The sequence below is a fragment of the Tamandua tetradactyla genome, chromosome 16, assembly GCF_023851605.1.
Source record: "Tamandua tetradactyla isolate mTamTet1 chromosome 16, mTamTet1.pri, whole genome shotgun sequence".
Classification (NCBI taxonomy): domain Eukaryota; kingdom Metazoa; phylum Chordata; class Mammalia; order Pilosa; family Myrmecophagidae; genus Tamandua; species Tamandua tetradactyla.
In genome coordinates this window covers 4,413,530-4,432,325 of record NC_135342.1, presented here as the reverse complement: position 1 = coordinate 4,432,325, position 18,796 = coordinate 4,413,530, and the positions used below count along the sequence as shown (strand labels likewise).

At 60.2% G+C, this 18,796-nt stretch overlaps 2 protein-coding genes across 4 annotated transcripts in view; one reads left to right on the top strand and one right to left on the bottom strand.

Annotated features, from left to right (window-relative positions):
* BRSK1 (BR serine/threonine kinase 1) overlaps positions 1-11,944 on the top strand; it is a 23,811-nt gene extending 11,867 nt beyond the window's left edge. For all 3 annotated transcript variants that reach the window (XM_077130751.1, XM_077130749.1, XM_077130750.1), the window contains exons 8-19: positions 2,513-2,659; positions 3,045-3,076; positions 3,297-3,467; positions 3,897-3,994; positions 4,202-4,361; positions 4,544-4,604; positions 4,955-5,324; positions 5,783-5,831; positions 5,930-6,053; positions 6,717-6,915; positions 8,341-8,430; positions 11,268-11,944. In XM_077130751.1, the coding sequence (XP_076986866.1) occupies positions 2,513-2,659; positions 3,045-3,076; positions 3,297-3,467; positions 3,897-3,994; positions 4,202-4,361; positions 4,544-4,604; positions 4,955-5,324; positions 5,783-5,831; positions 5,930-6,053; positions 6,717-6,915; positions 8,341-8,430; positions 11,268-11,425 (1,659 nt within the window). In that variant the 3' untranslated portion in view covers positions 11,426-11,944. The remainder of the gene's footprint in view (positions 1-2,512; positions 2,660-3,044; positions 3,077-3,296; positions 3,468-3,896; positions 3,995-4,201; positions 4,362-4,543; positions 4,605-4,954; positions 5,325-5,782; positions 5,832-5,929; positions 6,054-6,716; positions 6,916-8,340; positions 8,431-11,267) is intronic.
* On the bottom strand, positions 11,611-18,796 carry TMEM150B (transmembrane protein 150B). Its single transcript, XM_077130755.1, has 7 exons — positions 18,361-18,796; positions 17,896-17,971; positions 17,206-17,265; positions 17,053-17,120; positions 16,730-16,857; positions 15,101-15,284; positions 11,611-12,355 (listed from the first exon to the last, which is right to left on the bottom strand). Exons 2-7 carry the CDS (start codon positions 17,961-17,963, stop codon positions 12,147-12,149), a joined length of 717 nt encoding a protein of 238 aa, XP_076986870.1. The 5' UTR covers positions 17,964-17,971; positions 18,361-18,796; the 3' UTR covers positions 11,611-12,146.

Below are 18,796 nucleotides of genomic sequence, written 5' to 3'. Positions count from 1 at the left end.
TCCCCGCCTCCCCAGCCCTGCTGCTCACCCAGGTAGTGTCTGTATTCCTTCTAACTCTCGGCTCAGTTGTCACTTCCTCCGGGCAGCCTTCCCCAACCTCTACCCTGCCCCTCCACAAAGTCAGGTCCCTCTGTGACAAGCGGCCTTTCGGACCCCAGCTTTGATCAGAGTTGCCCTTTCGCATTAGCTGTGTAGTCTTTGGGGTGGAATCTGCCTTCCCTTCTGTGTGCGAGAAGGTGCTGGGGCCAGGGCCGCTGTCAGCTCTTCTGGGCTCGGTCTTGCAGCCCTGGGGCTGGCCCACCCTGAACCAGCGGCAAGCACGAGCAGTGTGAATAGACGCATGGTGGGCTCTGTGCCAGGTCTGGGCTCTCATCCACCCTGGAGCTTACAGAACCACACCGAGGGGGGCATGACTGGGCCGCGTCCCGGGCCTCTAAGCAACAAATGGTGTGACCCAGCGGCGGGGACACTGGAGGGAAAGAGGTGGGCTTGGGGCTGCCTTTGAGGGGCTCACAGTCCCAGGGGGAGAACAGGAGGGCCGTTCAAGAGGCCAGCTGAGAACATACTAGATCTTAGCTTCTTCGGTGGGTGGCAGAGGGCAAGGGTCTGGAATCCAAGCCCCCCCCCCCCAGCCCAAATCCCTGCCCCATCTCCTTGGTTGAGCAAGTCATTTGGCTCTCTGTGCCTCAGTTTCCTCTTCTGCACCATGGGCTTTAAATGAGGGCTAGCAGGTGCAGCCCTTGGAGCGGTAGGCGGTAGCTACTGCTGGGAGTGGCGGTTTATCGTAGTCCTCGGTCTGGTGGATTAGCCCTCGTCCTAGCTCCTCCCGGCAGGAGGGTTATCTCCACTCCACAGGGGCAGGGGATTGGGGCTCTGTGCCAGGCAAGGAGAACTCAGGCCCAGCCTGCAGACCTCGAGGTCAGCGGGGTGGGGGTGCCCTCGCCTCATCTCCCCCTCCCCAAGGCCTGGTCTGTCCACAGGCCTCAGATGCCAGAGCAGCTGGGCGCCTGCAGCACAGAGACGGGTCTCGGAGGCTCCTGCCAGCTCTACGAACCCTCCCCGTCTCCCTCTCTAGAACAGGGTCCTTACCGCACCCAGGCCCCTGCCCACGCCGCTGCCTCGTCACCCGCTGCCCCACCCGCCCTGTGATGTCCGAGCCTTAGTTGTGCTCTCGTTGTCCCACCAGCATGCAAGTTCTAGTCATTCAACAAGTGCTCTGCATTAATTGAGCACCTAGAGTGTGCCAGACACTGTTCTAGGCGAAGCAGCACACGGGTTTGGGTTTTTTAGTTGTTTTTTGTTTTGGTTCGGTTTGGTTTAACTTTTCAGTTGGCAATAATTTCAAGCTTACCAGAAAGTTGCAAAAATAAGTACAGAAAACCCCATTATACCCCCATCCAGATTTAGCAAGTTTTAATATTTTGACACATTTGTTTTATCATTCTACCTATCTGTCCATCCATCCATCCATCCATCCATCCATCTTTCATCTATCAGCAGCTGTAACCCGTCGATCTACCTATGCCATTATCGTCCATCTGCCTATACCTACCTGCCATCTATTCTGCAGATATTTGAGAGCAGGTTGCATACAGCCTGCCCCTTTACCATCCAGTACTTTCAAGTGCGTTTCCTAAGAACAAGACTATTGCTTACGCAGTTTCATGAAGTACATCTGTTAGTTCAGGAACGTCAGCCTTTATGCGCAGCAGACAGCCTATATCCAGCTGTCTCCTTTCTCCCAGGAAAGGATCTGACTTCGCTCCCTGCCCCATCTCTGTTGGCTAGATCAGACCCTGGGAAGCGGCGGGGACCCGGGCAGTTGTTGAATGAGGGACAGTGCTGGGTGCCTGGCACTGTGTGAGTCCTTTCTCCCCGACACGGTCCTGTGAGGTGGGGACTGTCATCACCCTTCTCAGAGAAGGGACACGACTTGTCCGCGGTTACACAGCTCTAGGCTCAAGCCCAGGCAGCCGGCGCCACCATCCTGGCTCCCACCCCCTGCCCCATGTGAGCTGCCCCTGCCCCCATCGAGCTCTGTGCTCACTCCACTCCCACGTCCCGTGTCCACCGGCCTCCCTCAGCTGCAGTGTCACCTCCCCAGCGAGCCCTCACCGGGCTCCTGTCCTGCCAGCCCCAGGCTTGCTCACTCACCACGCTCTCCCACCCGGACAGGGACTTGTTTCTTTCACCTGCTTGATGGAATGGAATGAAGGTCCCCCCACCGAAACCGGTCTGCGGTAGAACTGTTTTAGGGGTGCAGCTCTCGAACTGTGATCCCAGCTGATTGCCCACTGCCAAATCCCTGCTTTTCTGCTCGGCAGCCTTGGGCAACTGGCTGAGCGGCTCTGTGCCTCAGTTTCCCCAGGTGCAAATTGCAGGCACTGAGAGTTTCCTAGCTCCTGTTCCCTGTGTCCTGGTGAGGGTTAAATGCATTAGTGTTCAGCCTCCCTGGAATCTCCTCTGGCAGACCAATGGCTCTGCCTAAGGGGTGCTGTTATCTTGTCCCCAGGGGGCTCTGCCCTTTGATGATGACAACCTCCGCCAGCTGCTAGAGAAGGTGAAAAGGGGTGTCTTCCACATGCCCCACTTCATCCCTCCAGACTGCCAGAGCCTCCTGCGGGGAATGATCGAGGTGGAGCCAGAAAAGAGGCTTAGTGTGAGTAGCGGAGACCCCGCAGGGGTGGTCAGTGGGTGACAAGGAAAGCAACCCTAAGGGAACCCTGAGGATGGGTTTCCAGGCTGCCGGTCACTGCAGCGGTGAGGGCTAGGAAGGGGTTTGCTGGTTGCACAGGCCTCTCCAGATTGGGGAGTGAGGTGGGGAGCCAAGGACCAGGGTAGGGGGGAGGTGGGGATGAGGAGGCGCATGCGCAGTCCTGCCTTTCCGAGCCATGCTCCAGGAACGGGATCACTGCTTGCCAGAGACTGGCGCGGCGACGGGGGCGATGCGCATGCTGCCACCAGGGGGCGGCACGACCCTTCGCTCTGTCACCTTCACCGCGTGCCGCTGTGCGCGTGGGTCCTCACTCCTGCCTCTCTCACAGCTGGAGCAAATTCAGAAGCATCCTTGGTACCTGTGAGTATGGAGGTCCGGATACCCGGGTGTGAGGGAGGAGGGACTGGGGGCCTGGACCCCCGGGTGTGAGTGGGGAGGGGCTGGGGGCCTGGACCCCCGGATGTGAGGGAGGAGGGGCTGGGGACCTGGACCCCCAGGTATGAGGGGGTCCTGGCCCCCTAAGAGGAGGGTGCGCCCAGGCCTGCCCACCCTGTGCCATCGCCACCTTTCCTCTCCCCAGGGGCGGGAAACATGAGCCAGACCCCTGTCTGGAGCCCGCTCCGGGCCGCCGGGTGGCCATGCGGAGCCTGCCATCCAACGGGGAGCTGGACCCCGACGTCCTGGAGAGCATGGCGTCCCTGGGCTGCTTCCGGGACCGCGAGCGGCTGCATCGGGAGCTGCGGAGCGAGGAGTGAGGCCCCTGCCCTGGCCCCTACCCCCACCCCGGGGAGGCAGCGCAGGGGCCTCGAGGCTTCAGTCTGGCATGGGGACGTTCCTGCAGGGAACCAGGAGGGAGCCATAGAACCAGCGAGACAAAGACAGACATGGCTGAGAGAGTGTAGGGTGCTGAGACAGAGTTAGAGGTGGTAAGGCAGCCGGGAAGGAGAAGGGCTTTCCTAGATCTGCTGCAGCAGCCGTTTACTGAGGGCCCCCGCCAGCCTGGTGCCGCCCTGAGCTCTGCAGACATGCTCTCTGGTCCGCGTGGGTCCTACAGCCTGTCTGAGACTAGAAGAATGGCAGCGTAGCCAGAGGGCCCCGTCGGGTGGGACTGAGTCCCAGGGGGTGGACGGCCTCCAGGCACGCGCCTCTGGCCACAGCCCTCCCCTTCCCGCCCTCCCAGGGAGAACCAAGAAAAGATGATCTATTATCTGCTTTTGGATCGGAAGGAGCGGTACCCCAGCTGCGAGGACCAGGACCTGCCTCCCCGGAACGATGTTGGTGAGCAGGCGCGGCTACAAGGCCAGGCGCCGGGATTCCCGTGGGGAGGGGCTGCAGGCCCTGGGCTTCTGGGTGCTGGACGCCCGGACTTGGCTCCCTGACCGTCCTCGAAGCCCGCCCGCAGCCTGGGACTCGGTTACCTCGCCTGAGCCCCTTAGGAGGCGGCTGAACCCGTCTGTTGACCGTGTTGAACCTCGGTGCCCCCAGACCCGCCCCGGAAGCGTGTGGACTCCCCCATGCTCAGCCGCCACGGGAAGCGACGGCCGGAGCGCAAGTCCATGGAAGTCCTGAGCATCACGGATGCAGGCGGGGGCGGCTCCCCCGTGCCCACCCGGCGCGCCTTGGAGATGGCCCAGCACAGCCAGAGGTGGGACCTCGCTCCTGCAGGGGATCCACAGCCCGGCCCTCCCCCTGCGTGCTGTGGGACTGGGGCACCTCGCCTGCCCTCTCTGGGCCTCCTCTCCTCATCCGGAAGGACTGGGAGGGGCAGGCATCTGGCCCGTTTGAAACTCTCCCACCTGATTTTTTTTCACTCTGTCCTGGAAACAGATCCCGTAGCGTCAGTGGAGCCTCCACGGGTCTGTCCTCCAGTCCTCTGAGCAGCCCAAGGGTAAGGCCAGCTGCTCGGGGGAATTAGGAAGGGGAAGAAGGGGTTCCGGGCTGAGACGCTGGGGTGCAAGGATGGAGCCCCGGAAACTACAGTTCACAAGGGCCCTGAGACATTCCCTCCTCCCCAAAGGGCCAGAGACCCAAGCCTTCACGGGTGTCCTCGGCGTGGGGCCATTCCATCTCAGTCGGATTGGGTTTTCAGAGCACGAAACTGAGCCCCTGCCCAGGGGTGGAGGGGAGTGGACTACAAGTCCCGGCATGCGTCGGGGCAGCTTCCGCGGGTGTGCGCAGCTAAACTCGCAGGGGCTCCTGGGAGTTGCAGTCCATTCGCCCGCCTTTGCTCCTCCGCAGAGTCCAGTCTTTTCCTTCTCGCCGGAACCCGGAGCTGGAGATGAGGCCCGGGGCGGGGGCTCCCCGACTTCCAAAACGCAAACGCTGCCCTCTCGGGGCCCCAGGGGTGGGGGCTCGGGGGAGCAGCCCCCGCCCCCCAGTGCCCGCTCCACGCCCCTGCCTGGCCCCCCAGGCTCCCCGCGCTCCACCGGGGGGACCCCTTTGCATTCACCCCTGCACACGCCCCGCGCCAGCCCCACTGGGACCCCGGGGACAACACCACCCCCAAGTCCGGGCGGAGGCGTTGGGGGAGCTGCCTGGAGGAGTCGCCTCAATTCCATCCGCAACAGCTTCCTGGGCTCCCCTCGCTTTCACCGGCGCAAGATGCAGGGTACGGGGTCTCTGGAGCGGCTGGAGCTGGGGACCCCCCCTCCCCGCTCCTGAGTCCTAAAGTGGGGAGGGGAATGGCGGCCCAGCCACTTGGGTCTTGGGGGATGAAGGGGCTGGGGCTTGGATTCTGAGGTTTTAAGGGAAGACTGGTAGGGAGCCAGGGTTTAGATGTTGGGGAGAGGGAAGGTGGGGGAGGTGCCCTCCTTCCCCAGGGACACGGCCTCGCCTGGTCTGCACCCAGTCCCCACTGGTCCAGGATCTGAACGCCCGCCCTGAAGGGCCAGGCCAGGCAGCTGGTATCCCTGGGAGAAACTGTCAGCAGGGGGTCATTTGGGGGTTAGCTAATGAGTAGGGAGTAGGCCCTAGGGTCTTGACCCCCTGGGAGGAAGTGGCCAGTGGTCTGCAGGCTACTTGATGGGGCAAGCGTTGACCACGCTCTCCTCCCCCTCCCCCATGCAGTCCCCACCGCGGAGGAGATGTCCAGTTTGACACCAGAGTCCTCTCCGGAGTGAGTTGTACAGAGATGGAAAGGGTGGGGGACAAGGGGAGGATTCACCCCACCCCCCCAGGCACCTGCTCACCATCAACCGTCCCATCCCCCCTCAGGCTGGCAAAACGCTCCTGGTTTGGGAACTTCATCTCCTTGGACAAAGAAGAACAAATATTCCTTGTGCTAAAGGACAAACCTCTCAGCAGCATCAAAGCGGACATTGTCCATGCCTTCCTGTCGGTGAGGGACCTGGGCCCCCCAGCTGGTCCTGGACACCCAGAACTACAAATACCAGCCGCCTCGGGGTTCCCCACCTAACCCCTGGCTGGATTTCCTGCTGGCACTCACAGGATTTGTAGTTTTACAGCTGTGGTTGGGTGGGGCCAGTGGGGGGGCAGGCAGATAGGAAAGGACTTTGTGTCCTGAGGCCTGTTTATGGCACAAAAGGATGTCAAATCCCAGTTCCCCGTATGCTGGTGCTCCCAAGGGTTGGGGAGTGACTGGCCGTTACTCTACCGCTGCGTGAGATTGGTGGAGGAGAAACTTCCCAGCAGCTTTTGGGGCTGCCCACTGCGGCCACAGTGTCCCTGAGACGGATATGGCTGCAGGCCTGCCTTTAGGGGCAGGAGCTGACCTCTCGTTATTAGAGTCCTTGTGCAGTTGGGTTGCAGTTGCTCAGCTGTTCCTCTGACACCCAGTTGGCTGTTCGGCCCAGAAAACTACAAGTCCCAGCCAGCCGTGGGGCCTCCTGCGGCCGTCTCTGCTGTTCTTTGTTCTCCCCCCCAGTGGCTGCTGGGGGCTGGTGGTTCTCGGGTTGAGCTGGCTGACGGGTCAGGGCTGGGTTATAGGCTCCCTAGAATCAGGTCTCAGGAACCGGCGTGTGCTGCGTCCCCACCCCTCTAGATCCCCAGCCTGAGCCACAGCGTGCTGTCCCAGGCCAGCTTCAGGGCTGAGTACAAGGCCAGCGGCGGCCCCTCCGTCTTCCAGAAGCCCGTTCGCTTCCAGGTGGACATCACCTCCTCCGAGGGCCCAGAGCCCTCGCCCCGGCGGGACGGTGGCAGTGGCGGGGGCATCTACTCTGTCACTTTCACTCTCATTTCCGGTGAGTCTCTCTCTACCAGACTGTCCCCACCAGCATTCGGGCTGGGGCAGCAAGAGGAGAAGCTGGTGCCCGCTCCCTGGGGGCACCCAAACACAGACACCCCAGTTCTTTCCAACCACTGTCTAGGGAATCTCTTCCTCCTCTCCTCACCCACCAGTGTTTAACGAGAGTGTGCCACGTGCCAGGTGCTTTACGTGCACTAGTTCACTGGCGCTTCCCAGCAGCCTTTGAGGGGTTGGTAATCACCCATTTTGCAGAGTAGAAGACCAAGTCCTAAAGATGTGAAGTGACTTGACCAGAGTCACACAGCAACCTGGGGCAGAGCTAGGGCTCAGCCTGGGCCCCCGACTCCTTATAACCACAGGCCAGGGCCGTGGGCAGAGACATGGCAGGCTGCTCTCAGATCTCCTGTAGTGCCCGCTGCACCAGCCGGTCACTGTGCTTTTCCCCGGCCCCAGAAACATTAACTGCAGACAGCAGATGAGAGTTGGCATGAGACAGAAACCACAGAAATAGCGTGCTTTCCTTGGTCCCTGAGCTCCACGGCGAGTTTGGATAATGGGGATAGCTCGGTCGGCTATCCGTGCCACCGATCTTGATATGGCACAGTTGAGAGATGAGGGTGCTCACAGGGTTTCTGAACATTTGAATGTTCTGTCACCAAAATGAATTAGAGCTCCTTTGTTCCATCCTCCTTAAAGCCTGTCGTGGCTTACCAGGGATTCTGTAGCAAAGTACCACAGACGAAAGGGCTTGAACGGTGGAAATGTCCCAGAGGCAGTACGTTTGGATATTCAGGTGCCAGGAGGCCATGCCTCCTCTGACATCTGTAGGGTTTTGGCGGTGGCTTGCCAGAAATCTGTGTCTTAACTCAGTCTCCACCTCGGTCATGTGGCCGCCTCTGTCCATTTGATTGTGTCCAAATTTCCTCTCCTTACAAGGACGCTGGTCTTATTGGAATTGGACCCGCCTGACTCCAGTTTGGCCTCATCTTCACCCATCGTATCCTTAGGGACCCTGTATTCAAATGAGGTCACAGACATAGGGCTGGGGCTATGACTTGAGCTCTCTTTCTTGGGGGGGGGGGGGGGCGGGGGTACCCAAGTCAACCCTTGATGATAACTTTCTCAGTTGGAAGGATTTTCCTCCCTGTCCTCTTTCTTACGTTCCGGCTCTTACAGTGGCCTAAAGCAGAACTGTATGTGCAGGAGTAGCTGTTTAAACACAGAGTGACACCCGGGGTTGTTTTCAGTTGGCCTGATGGTGTTCCATAAACAGCGCAGAGTCCCACCTGCAAGGCCTGGGTTTCTGCTGGCTCCGGCGGAGTGGGGAGTGGGCAGCCAAAGGAGGAGGAAATGGGTTTTTTGGGGGGGTCCCCTCCCTGTCCCCCAGTTAGTCTGTTTCTCTGTCCTCCCATCCCTCCAGGTCCCAGCCGTCGGTTCAAGCGAGTGGTGGAAACCATCCAGGCACAGCTGCTAAGCACTCACGACCAGCCCTCCGTGCAGGCCCTGGCAGGTGGGTGGGCACAGGGGACCCTCCAGGAGTGCTGCCCTCGGTGACCAGATCCTCCAGGGGTTGGGGTTGGAGCGAGTCTTCTCTGCGGGGGACGTCAGGCCTGGGCTCCCTGAGAACTGTCCTGGGCCTGCGAAGGCCGTGTCTGAGCCTGCCAGGGCTGCTGTGACAAATCCACACATCGGGCGGTTCACACAGCAGGGAAGTTCTGGGCTCCGCTCCGGAGACGGGAAGTTCAGAACCCAGGGTGAGCAGGCCCGGCGTGCTGTGCGCTGCGGAACTCGTCTCTGGCTCCGTCACGCAGCCGTCTGAACCCCCAAACCCCCACCTGGACCCTGGTTGTGTCCGGGTTTCCGAACTTCCTCCACTTATGAGAACCCTGGTCCTAGGGGTTTGGGCCCACCCTGATTCACTTTGGCCTGCCCTCCACTAACCACCAGCACCGCCAGAGGTCCTGTTACAAATGGGCTTGCGCCCCCATGACGGGGGCCAGGACTAGAACATGGCTTTGCGAGGGATGTGAGTCCACCCACAAGGCCCTCGTTGCTACTCAGGGAGCTCCCCAGCAGCCTCGAGAGTGGCCCTTGTGTGGTGGCAGGGGTCCCTCACAGGAAGTCTGTGTTGGGAGCAGTGGGTCCCTTTCCTGCAGGGGTGTCCAACCGACCATCCTGGTTTGCCTGGACCTGGGGCGGGGGAGGTTCAGGATGCTGGGCTTGCAGCACTGAAGCAGGGGTGGTCCCAGGCTACCTGGCATGCCTCGGGAAAACCCCGACTCCCCTGGCCCTGCTGAGCCTGCCTTGCAAGGACCCAGCTGCTCCTGGCCTGTTGCTAAGGCTCTGTGGCCCCTTGCATGCTCTGGGAGTGGGGCTTCCCTGGACTGGGCAGCCCTGGCTGTCAGGGAGTGGAGTTCCCTGGCAACCAAGGGACAGCAGAGGCCGGGCCTCAGCAGGGCTTCTGCTAAGGTATGCCTGCCCTGGTCCCCAAGGACAAGCAGCGTTCCCAAGTACAGAGAATTCCTGCTCAGGAAAACAGGCCTCAAGCGGCCTGAGCTGACCCTATTCCTGAGACACGGTGACCCCTCCCCTAGGAACAGGGGTCACCCAGGACGCAGGGAACAGGGCATCTGCCTGGTGGGAGGGTGGGCGCTCCCTACACACGAGGGGCCAAGCGTCGGCTCTCGAGGGTCTGGCTGCCCCCCACTTCTCCCTCTTGGGCCCCGCACACCCTCTCCACTGTGAGAGGGGGCAGGCCCTGGGGCCCTGGCAGTGACTCCAGGATCCCAGGTCACCTCTTCGCCAGGGATGGCTGATTTCCAGCACCTTTGCCCTAAAGCGGTGACTCTCAGCCAGGGCATGGGGGGGTGGGGGCGCTCTTACCCAGAGGGGTTCCCTGTCACTGCTCTAGCAAACTTCCACAGCCTCGTTTGCTTAAAGCAACACAGATTTATTAGCTTACAATTCTGGAGACCAGAAATCTGAAAGAGGGTCTCCCTGGGCTAAAACCTAGGTGTCTGCGGAGCTGTTTCCTGCTGGGGTTCCCACGGGGTGGGATTCCCCCTCCCTGCCTTTTCCAGCCTCCAGAGGCCCCTGGACTTCTGTGCTGGCCCCTTCCCCGCTCGGCACCCAGCCCCCTCGCATCCCTAGTCGCCTGCAGCCCTGACTTTAGCCAGGGAAGGTGCCTTTAAGGACACCTGGGACGGGTAGGGCCCACGCAGGTGGCAGGAGCCACGCCCATCTCAGGGCCCCTGATACCCCCTGCACAGCCCTTCTCACAGAGTGCAGTAACCTGTTCCCAGGTTCCTGGGATCGGGGAGCGGGCACCTTTAGAAGGGAGGTGGGGAGGACGCTCCTGCCTCTAGTGGGTGCTGCCCCACGGCAAAGGATGATGCGGCCCCAAGTGTTACGAGGGCCGCCGCTGAGACACTCCTCAGGAGTCAGGCCCTGGCGTCAGAGTTAAGGTTCGTGGGCCCATGCGACCCTGTTGCCAAGGAAAGCTGGCCTTAGCATCCAGGCATCCCAAAAGGGCACCGCCTCAGCCCTCTAGACCAGGGGTGGGGTGGCGTTGGGCTCCGCCTCAGCCCTCTAGGACCAGGGGTGGGGCGGCCTTGGGCTCCGTCTCTGCCCTGGAGGTGAGCCTTCCTGGTTGCTATGGCAATGCGGCCTCTTGGGCCTCGCTGATGTTGAAGGCCCCGTGGAAATCGCTACATTGCAACCGGGATCACGACCACCGCCCCCAAGAGGCAGTGGCCGTGGTTTGGGGGAGTCAGGGCCAACTGGGAGAGCCTGAGACCCAAAACCATCAACAGCCGGCCCCCCTGGAATGCACCCCTCAGCAGGGGGCGAGAATTTATTCTTGAGTTGATCAGTAGGAGAAAGGGACTGTACGTCCCCTTTCAATCAATGTGGCTGTGTTACTTACAACCCCCCTAATTAGCTGCCATCGCTTCTGTCCCTTCCTCGCATTTTCAGTTCACCCGAAAGGGTCACCTTTCCCCACCTCTGACTCCTGTGTAGGGTAGCAGGTGAGGCTGGAGGATGCGAATCTCACCTGCTGTGGTGGCGACCTGGCCCTCGGCAGGAGGTCCTGTTGTCAGAATCCTGGAGAGTCCTCCAGAAGTCTCACGTGGCCTTGTTTCCAAAGCCACGAGATGGGAGGGGGCCTAGGGCGGGCCTTGTTGCTAGGTGTGTCCCCCTAGCAACTGCCTCTGAGGTTCAAGCCCCGTGGTGGGGGCACTGGCCTAGTCCAGGGTTTTTGTGCGGCCTCGAGGCTACGGAGACCAATTGATGAGGGGGTTCCTCTGTGGCCCTGGACACCACCCCAAACCTCTTCCCTCCTCACAGATGAGAAGAACGGGGCTCAGACCCGGCCTGCTGGCACCCCACCCCGAAGCCTGCAGCCCCCGCCCGGCCGCCCAGACCCAGAGCTGAGCAGCTCCCCCCGCCGAGGCCCCCCCAAGGAGAAGAAGCTCCTGGCCACCAATGGGACCTCTTTGCCCTGACCCCTGGGGCCGGGGAGGGAGGGGCACCCCCTCCACCCCCCCTTCCCCGCCCCCCAACTGTGAATCTGTAAATAGGGCCCAAGGAATCATTTTTTGGGGGGAGACACAAAAAACTGGCCTTGCCCTGCAGGGATGGGGCTCAAGGGGCCATGCCCAATCGGGGGGATGTCTAGGGGAATCGGGGGTGGGGGAGCTCTTTCTATTTTATTTATTGATTAATTTATTGTTTTATTTATTGTTCACTCTCTCTGCGGGGTGGGGTGGGGGAGGGACGGGAGCTGGTGGGGTGGCTTAGCAGATCCGGACAGGGCCGTCTGCCCCTGTGTCCTCAACTGCCCCTTCCCCTTCCCTGCCCAGCCCCCGGGGCCCTTACCCCTACCCCCGCCCCCACCCCACGACGTTCTGTACGGATTTGCTCTCCGGAAGGAATTCTGGCTTCGCGTGATCCTGCCTGCGTCCGTGTCTCTGATTCCGCCGGCGGCAAAAAAAATAATAATAATAAATAATCTTGATCAGGGATTGCTGGCTGGCTGGCGGTGCTTGGCCTCTCGCCTCCTTCTGGCTGGAGAGCTGAACGGCGAGGCCAAGCGGCGGAGCTGCTGTCCCCGACCTTGTCACCCCGTGCCAGGCAGGTGGGCAGGGGGCAGCACCGTCCATCTCAGGTGGGTCGGGGAGACCTGGAATCGGACTCACTCTTCCTCCGGGGAAGGCAAGGCCTGGGTCAGAGGGCCTGGGACAGCTGGGTCTGCTGCAGGCAGGGGATGGCCACCCGGGTGCTGGGGCTGCGGCAGGGCCGGAGCTCGAGGGTACAGCCGTCCAGGCCGGAGAAGTCCACGGTGAAGAGGCCAAAGAGCACAAACAGCAGCATGGTCACAGCCCACTCGCAGGCTGCGGAGACCGAGCGCAGCTTGAGTACGTGGAGGGCCACCACTGACCCCAGGTCAAGGGCCGCAGTGTGCACACGTGACCCCTGCACCCCCAGGTGGGATCAGCCTGGCTGTGTGCCCTGGGGCAGGCCTGAGACCTCTCTGGGCTTCCTACCATCAGCTCGCCCTGCCCTGGGCCAGATGGCCCCTCAGCCACCTCCCTGCCTGTCGTCGTCCCCCAGACATCCTCACGGAGGCTGATGCTACCAGATCCGCCTTGTCTCATGCTTGTTTCCTAAATGTTTCCCTTGCACGTGCTTCCCATTAGGATTGCATCCCCAGTTTCCCAGGATGAATTCACCTTCCCATTGGCCTCCCCTGGCCCTGTGAGGGTGGCGCCATCTCCCCATAACCCACCCAGACCACCAGGCACCATTGCGTCCATGTCCAAGCATGCAGGGCTCCCCTGGACATCTCCCTTTTTGCGTGTGGCCAGCTGGCCCCCAAATGTGAACTGATCTCTTCCCCATGCAATCTGCCTCTTTGGCTAGGTGTCCTCTCCTACAATAGTTCTTATCACTCACATGCCAAAGCAGACACTTGGGGTCCCCCTCACTTCCTGCCTCCTCGCCTCCCGTGGCCACTAGACTATCCAAGCCTTGCCCTGTCCACCTTAGCTGCCCATTTCTAGCATACTCACCTGGACCATCACCCTGGGTCACCCCATCAGCCTCCCTTGGCCTCACACTTCTCCCGTTCCTTCTCTCGGCTCCCCAGCAACCTCACAGCCAAGTTCCTTGAAACCTTTCTCTGCACTGCCCAGCCTAGCAGAAACGCCTCGTTTTCTGGAAACTCACCAGAGGAGTCTTCTTCTTGTAGCCAAGCTACCTCCAACTTGCCCCTCCTGGCTCAGCATAAACGTTCCATTCATTCACTCAAATACTTCGAGCTCTTTATGTGCCAGACAGTGGGGATAGAGGGTGAATAGGGCAGACACTGTCCCTAGACCATGAGGTTCTACAGTGAAGGGGAGCTGCGAAGCCCCAAATGCAACTCCCTCTCAGAGCCAACCCTGTTCCTCCCCTGCTCACGAGTTTTCCATAGCTCTATTGCCCCAGGCAGAAGCCCAAGCCTCGAACCTCTCACGTGCTGGAGACCCTGAGATCTGGCCCTGCCAACAGCCTTGTCCTCATTCCCTCCCCCTAGCCTAGCCTGCTTTCCCACCCTCTGCACATGCCTGCTACCCAGGCCCACAACAGCTGGGTTTGTAAGTTCTGGCTTAGAATCCAGCAAGTCCAAGACTCATCCTTCCCAAGACCTCTCTCTAATCTCCCATTTAGACCTTATCACACTCTGGGCCGTCTGTCTATTCTCCTCCCTGGGCCTCAACCAGGGGACATTTCAGCCTCATAAAATGAGCCTGCCGCCAAACGGATTATCTGCTCAGCCCTAAATTTGAAGGAGCTGGCTGGACTTCTCCCCTGGTTTCCCCAGGGGAGAAGCTGATTCCACACCCTGGAGAAGTTAAAGGCTGAACTGAAGGATTGGAGGAAACTGACTCACTTCCAGCCCCCTGCCTAAGCTGTGGGACTCTCAGATCACGTCCTGTAGGCATCGAAGTTAGTGGCCACCTCCCTTTTGCTGGGAAACTTCAAAACAAGCGGAGCCACTTAATGGAGGTGGCCCAGGATCTCATCTGGCAGAAATGCGTCTTGTTTTCTGGAAACTCACCAGAGGAGTCTTCTCATAGCCAAGCTACCTCCAACTCACCCCTCCCGGCTCAGCTTAAATGTTTCATTCGTTCATTCAAATACGTCCAGCTCCTATGTGCCAGGCAGTGGTGCTCTGGTCTCTTCTGAGTGCCTGAGTCCTCCCTGCCTCCCCTTCTGCCCTCCCCACAAGGGGTCTCCCGGAGGCCTCCACTCTTTCAGAGCACTCTACTTTTCATTAATAAGTATTATTATGAGAAAAGCAGCTGGCAAATTGTTTTCTGAGTGGCTAATAAAGGTCCCATTGTGCAGATGTGGAAACTGAGGCTCAGAGTGCCCTGCCCTGCCCATACATGCAGAGTACCAGTGGGAAGCCTCTGGGCTCTGCCCATGAGTCAGATCTAAGTTGGAACCGACAAGGAATAAGCATGTTAGTAGGCATTTAACAATCATCTCCTGCTTTGTAGCATCTGCCAACGACCATGGTGTAAATACACCCTCCATGGCCAGCTGCAGGTACTAGGTTGATGTTACCAAACATGGAGCTGGAAAAAGAGATGAACAGCTCCACCAACAAACTTCATGAGGGGTGGTGGCCAAGAGATGTCCTCCAGCCGAACCTCAGTTTCCAATCTCGCAATCAGCCAGTGGGACACAGGGAGGTTGGCCCCCAACCCCCCCATCCTTAAGATTATGGCCACTGGTATCTACTGATCGCCCCGCTGTGTGCAAGCCACCAACTTGAGCACATATGCACATATTACAGCCTTTCCTCCTTACCACCTAGGGCAGCGCTAGGACTGCACACATTTGAGAGATGAGGAAACAGGGGCACCAAGAAATTAGGAAACCAGGTTGTGGAGCAGATGGGATTTTCAACCCAGCCAGCCCCACCCAAGAGTCAGCATGTAGATTACGATGCTGTGGTCTTGCTAGGAGACAGAGACCCAGAGTGAGAGACACCCCCAAGGGCACACTGCGAGGGCACAAAACACCCATCCCCGATGGAAGCTTGCGCGCCCCTGTGGAGGCTGCCCCTCCCCGATGGAGGCTGGCCCCGCCCCGGGGAGGCTGGCCCCGCCCCACCGCAGCAAGGATACTGGCTATCATCAGGACTGTGCAGACGCTGCAGAGGCCCAAGCGGAGTGGCCGGATCCAGGGCGCCCCGGGCTGGGGTGGGCTCTTCACCCGCCAGCAGAACCAGAGCTGCAGCCAGAAGTACAAGAGTCCCACGAAGAAGGCGAGGAAGGCACCCACCAGATGCGTGGGCTTCTGGTTCTTTTCCTGGGAGAGGAGGAGAAAGAGTTGAGAGGAAGACCGTGGAAGCAATGGGGGAGGGGCCGGCGATTGAAGGCTGTCACGCCAGGTGACCAGCTTACTGATTGTGTTCATTGGCTACAGTCACTTCCTCAAGGACCCGGATTGTTTGCTCCTGTAGCCTCAATCCCGGAGGGTCCATGGTTGGTGGAATTGAGCATGCATTCCAACGGGGAGAATATTGCCCCAACGAGACGGAGGTGGGGGGGGGGGTGTTGCTGAAAAAATGATAGTCTTCATAATGGTTTGTGACCCTCCAAAAGGCCACATCACCTGAACAGATGTCTAGCATATCTTGTATTAACATTTAAAAATATTAAATGTTTTTATTAAATATACTATATACTGCCAACAGTATTCCTGAAAACCCTGGAGAATAAACTGGGCTCTAACACTCTTTCCATCACAAATCAAAAATGGTCACCGCTCAGATATCCCAGAAGATTGAGAGAATGATCAAATGAGAGGGAGGAGGTATAACTGAGAAGTTGGGATTTAACAAATGGTTATGACTACTGACTAATTACACAGATAATTCTTTTTAGTCTCTAGAGTATGAGAATAGCCAGAAGGAAAACCTGAAATTGTTGAACTGTAATCCAGTAGTCTTGACCTTTGATAATGATTATATAACTATATAGCTTTCATAGTGTGACAGTGTGGTTGTAAAAATCTTGTGACAGACACTCCCTTTATCCAGGGTATGGGTGGATGAGTAATGAAATAAAAAAAATAATGGGGGAGGGGGATAAGGGGTATAGGATATTTCAAAGTGTTTTTTTTTTTTTTTGGGAATAATGAAGATGTTCTAAAATTGATCGTTGTTTCTGAACCACAACAGTATGATGATACTGTGAGCCATTAAGTCTATACTTTGGATGGATTATATGGTGTGCGAATATATCAAAAAAATTGCATCAAAAATGTTCACGGGGTGAAGAGATAGGGAAAAAAATCTATTAAAGGCTCTTTGTGGGGTGGTGGTCAAGAGAGGGGAAAAAAAGGTTGAGGACCTCTGGCATAAATGAGTATGTCATTGGTATGCAAATGTGCTTTAATGAGGCGGAGGCAACAATACATGGCCTCCTGTCATTGTCCATTGATTTGTTCTACAAATAGCTGCCCAGCGGCAAGGTAAAGAGAATGGTTCTGTCGGCCAGGGTGGGTTTCCGATCCCCCACTGACCGACTGTGTTGTTCGGGAAGATTACACACAACACACAGGCACAAAAAGCAGAAACCTCTCCGTGAAATACGGCCGGAAAAGAACTCGTCCCTCCACGGGCCACTAGCCACAAGGAACTACATGTCCCAGGGGGCCGTGCGGGGATGAGCCCCAGAAGCAAGAGGCCTGTGGCCTCGGGGGCTGCTGGAAGTTGTAGTCCCGACGGCGCGGGGGGCACCGGGTCTCACCTGGAAATTGCCCACTATGGAGGTGCCCAGGGCGCAGAGGAGCCCGGTCCCCAGAATCAGCTGGTTAGGCCGCCTTCCGACGCCCCAGTCCCGGAGCTGGTGATAACGGAGAATGCAGACCCAGGAGGCTGCGGGGAGAGGGCGGTGGGCGGAGACCCCGAGCAGAGAGGGCGCGAGGGGTGGGGGGCGGGGGCCGGGGAAGAGGGGCCTCCCGGGTCCGGGAAAGGCGGGGCCGGCACCGTGGACTCCTGCGTCTGGGTGGGGGGTCTACGGGCCAGCAGGGTCCGGGTGCGCGCCCCGGACGGAAGGCCGGGGAGACTTACCCATGGCGGCTCCCACGTTGAGCAGCTGGCTGAAGATGCAGCTCTGAGGCGGATAGGAGCCGCAGCGACTGGGGAAGACCAAGGGGTCGTCCGGGGCTCCTGGGAGCCAGGACCCTCCCCCTGCGCCCCTCCCACCCCCAGCGCCCGCGCTACCTGATGTAGGGGAAGCCTTCCGTGAGGTTCACCGCCCTGTTCTCCACGGCCAGAGCAAAGCTGGGGGCAGGCGGGGGCACGGGCCTTCAGCCCCAGCTTTCCGTTCCAACCCTCTGAGGACCCAGACATCTGGGCCCCAGCCCCACGCCCCCCGGCCCGGGGGTCCAGGCCCCCAGCCCCTCCTCCCTCACCCCCGGGGGTCCAGGCCCCCAGACCCCCTTTCCCAGGCCCTGGGGGGGGGTCCAGGCCCCCAGCCCCTCCCCCTCAGACCCGGGGTCCCCCAGCCCCTTCTCTTCCAGTCCTGGGGGTCCAGGCCCCCAGCCCCTCCCCCTCAGATCCGGGGTCCCCCAGCCCCTTCTCCTGTCCTGGGGGTCCAGGCCCCCAGCCCCTCCTCCCTCACCCCCCGGGGTCCAGGCCCCCAGCCCCTCCCCCCTCACCCCCGGGGGTCCAGGCCCCCAGACCCCCTTTCCCAGGCCCTGGGGGGGGGGTTCCAGGCCCTCAGCCCCTCTCCCTCAGGCTCGGGGTCCCCCGGCCCCTTCTCCTCCTGTCCTGGAGGTCCAGGCCCCCAGCCCCTCCCCCCTCCGACCCCAGGGTCCAGGCCCCCAGCCCCTCCTCCCTCACCCCCGGGGTCCAGGCCCCCAGCCCCTCCTCCCTGCTTGGACCCAGGCGGCCGCCCTGTGCTGCACTCACACAGTCCAGACTCCGGCGGTCCCCCAGAGGGCCAGGAAGGCCGGCAGCAGGGACAGATAGCCCCACATCGCGGGCTCTGCGGGGAAGGGGAGGGTGGCCACTGGGACCCGGGCCTCTGGGAACCTCCAGACCCTCTCGCAGGTGACGGTCCAGCGCTCAGGGTCCAGATGCCACAAATGGCATCCGCAGCCCCCACTGGCTCCAGGTGGGCGTGGGACCGGGGTCTGCACCCAGGCCCTGGGCTCTCCCCGGGGCACCTTTCCGTGTGGGCGTTTCAGAATCTCAGGTTTTCAGGCTCCCACCCCCGCCGCAGGCCGCATGGTCCCTGAGGATTCCTGAGATGCTCCAAGTTCCCGTTGTCCTCCTTGTTCCTGAGAAGGCTCTCCCCGGCCCCCCATCTCTGAGGCCACCCCGGCTCCTACCCGCGACCTTCTCAGCCTCCAGCTCCCCACCCCCAGGACTCACCCCTGTCAGCTCCCTCGGGTCAGTCAGTCACACCTGGGCCTGGTGCTGGGTGAGGGGTTCAGGGAGAAGGGATCAGGGTGCGGGGAGGGGCAGGGTGCTGCACACGTCCCAGCCGAGGCAAAGTCCTTGCGGGAGCTCCACCAAGTCCCAGCCACCTCCTGTAGGACGTCACCCCCGAGCCACCACTTCCTGTCCCCTCCCGACTGAGCAGGCAGCACCTCAACTTCAGGGGGCCCCAAGCTTCCTTCCCCCCAGCTCGGCAGGCTCAACGTCCAAACCGCCAGAACCCAGAGCCCCCAGCCCTCCCCACAGAGTCCCGGCTCTCTCTGCCCTTGGAGATCCAGGAGGCTGGCTCCCCGTCCCTGAACCAGGGTCAGCCCCTGCTCCTGCCTCCCTCGGTACCCAGCGCCTCAAGCCCCCTCTGCCCCGGTTTCTC

What these genes read in the sequence shown, in the direction of transcription:
- TMEM150B (XM_077130755.1), bottom strand. Translation starts at nt 17,963, where the DNA reads ATGTGGGGCTATCTGTCCCTGCTGCCGGCCTTCCTGGCCCTCTGGGGG. An exon ending in GAAGGCTTCCCCTACATCAG is followed by an intron (nt 17,121 to 17,205) that starts GTAGCGCGGGCG and finishes GGTCTTCCCCAG; the next exon opens with TCGCTGCGGCTCCTATCCGC. An exon ending in CAACGTGGGAGCCGCCATGG is followed by an intron (nt 16,858 to 17,052) that starts GTAAGTCTCCCC and finishes CTCTCCCCGCAG; the next exon opens with CCTCCTGGGTCTGCATTCTC.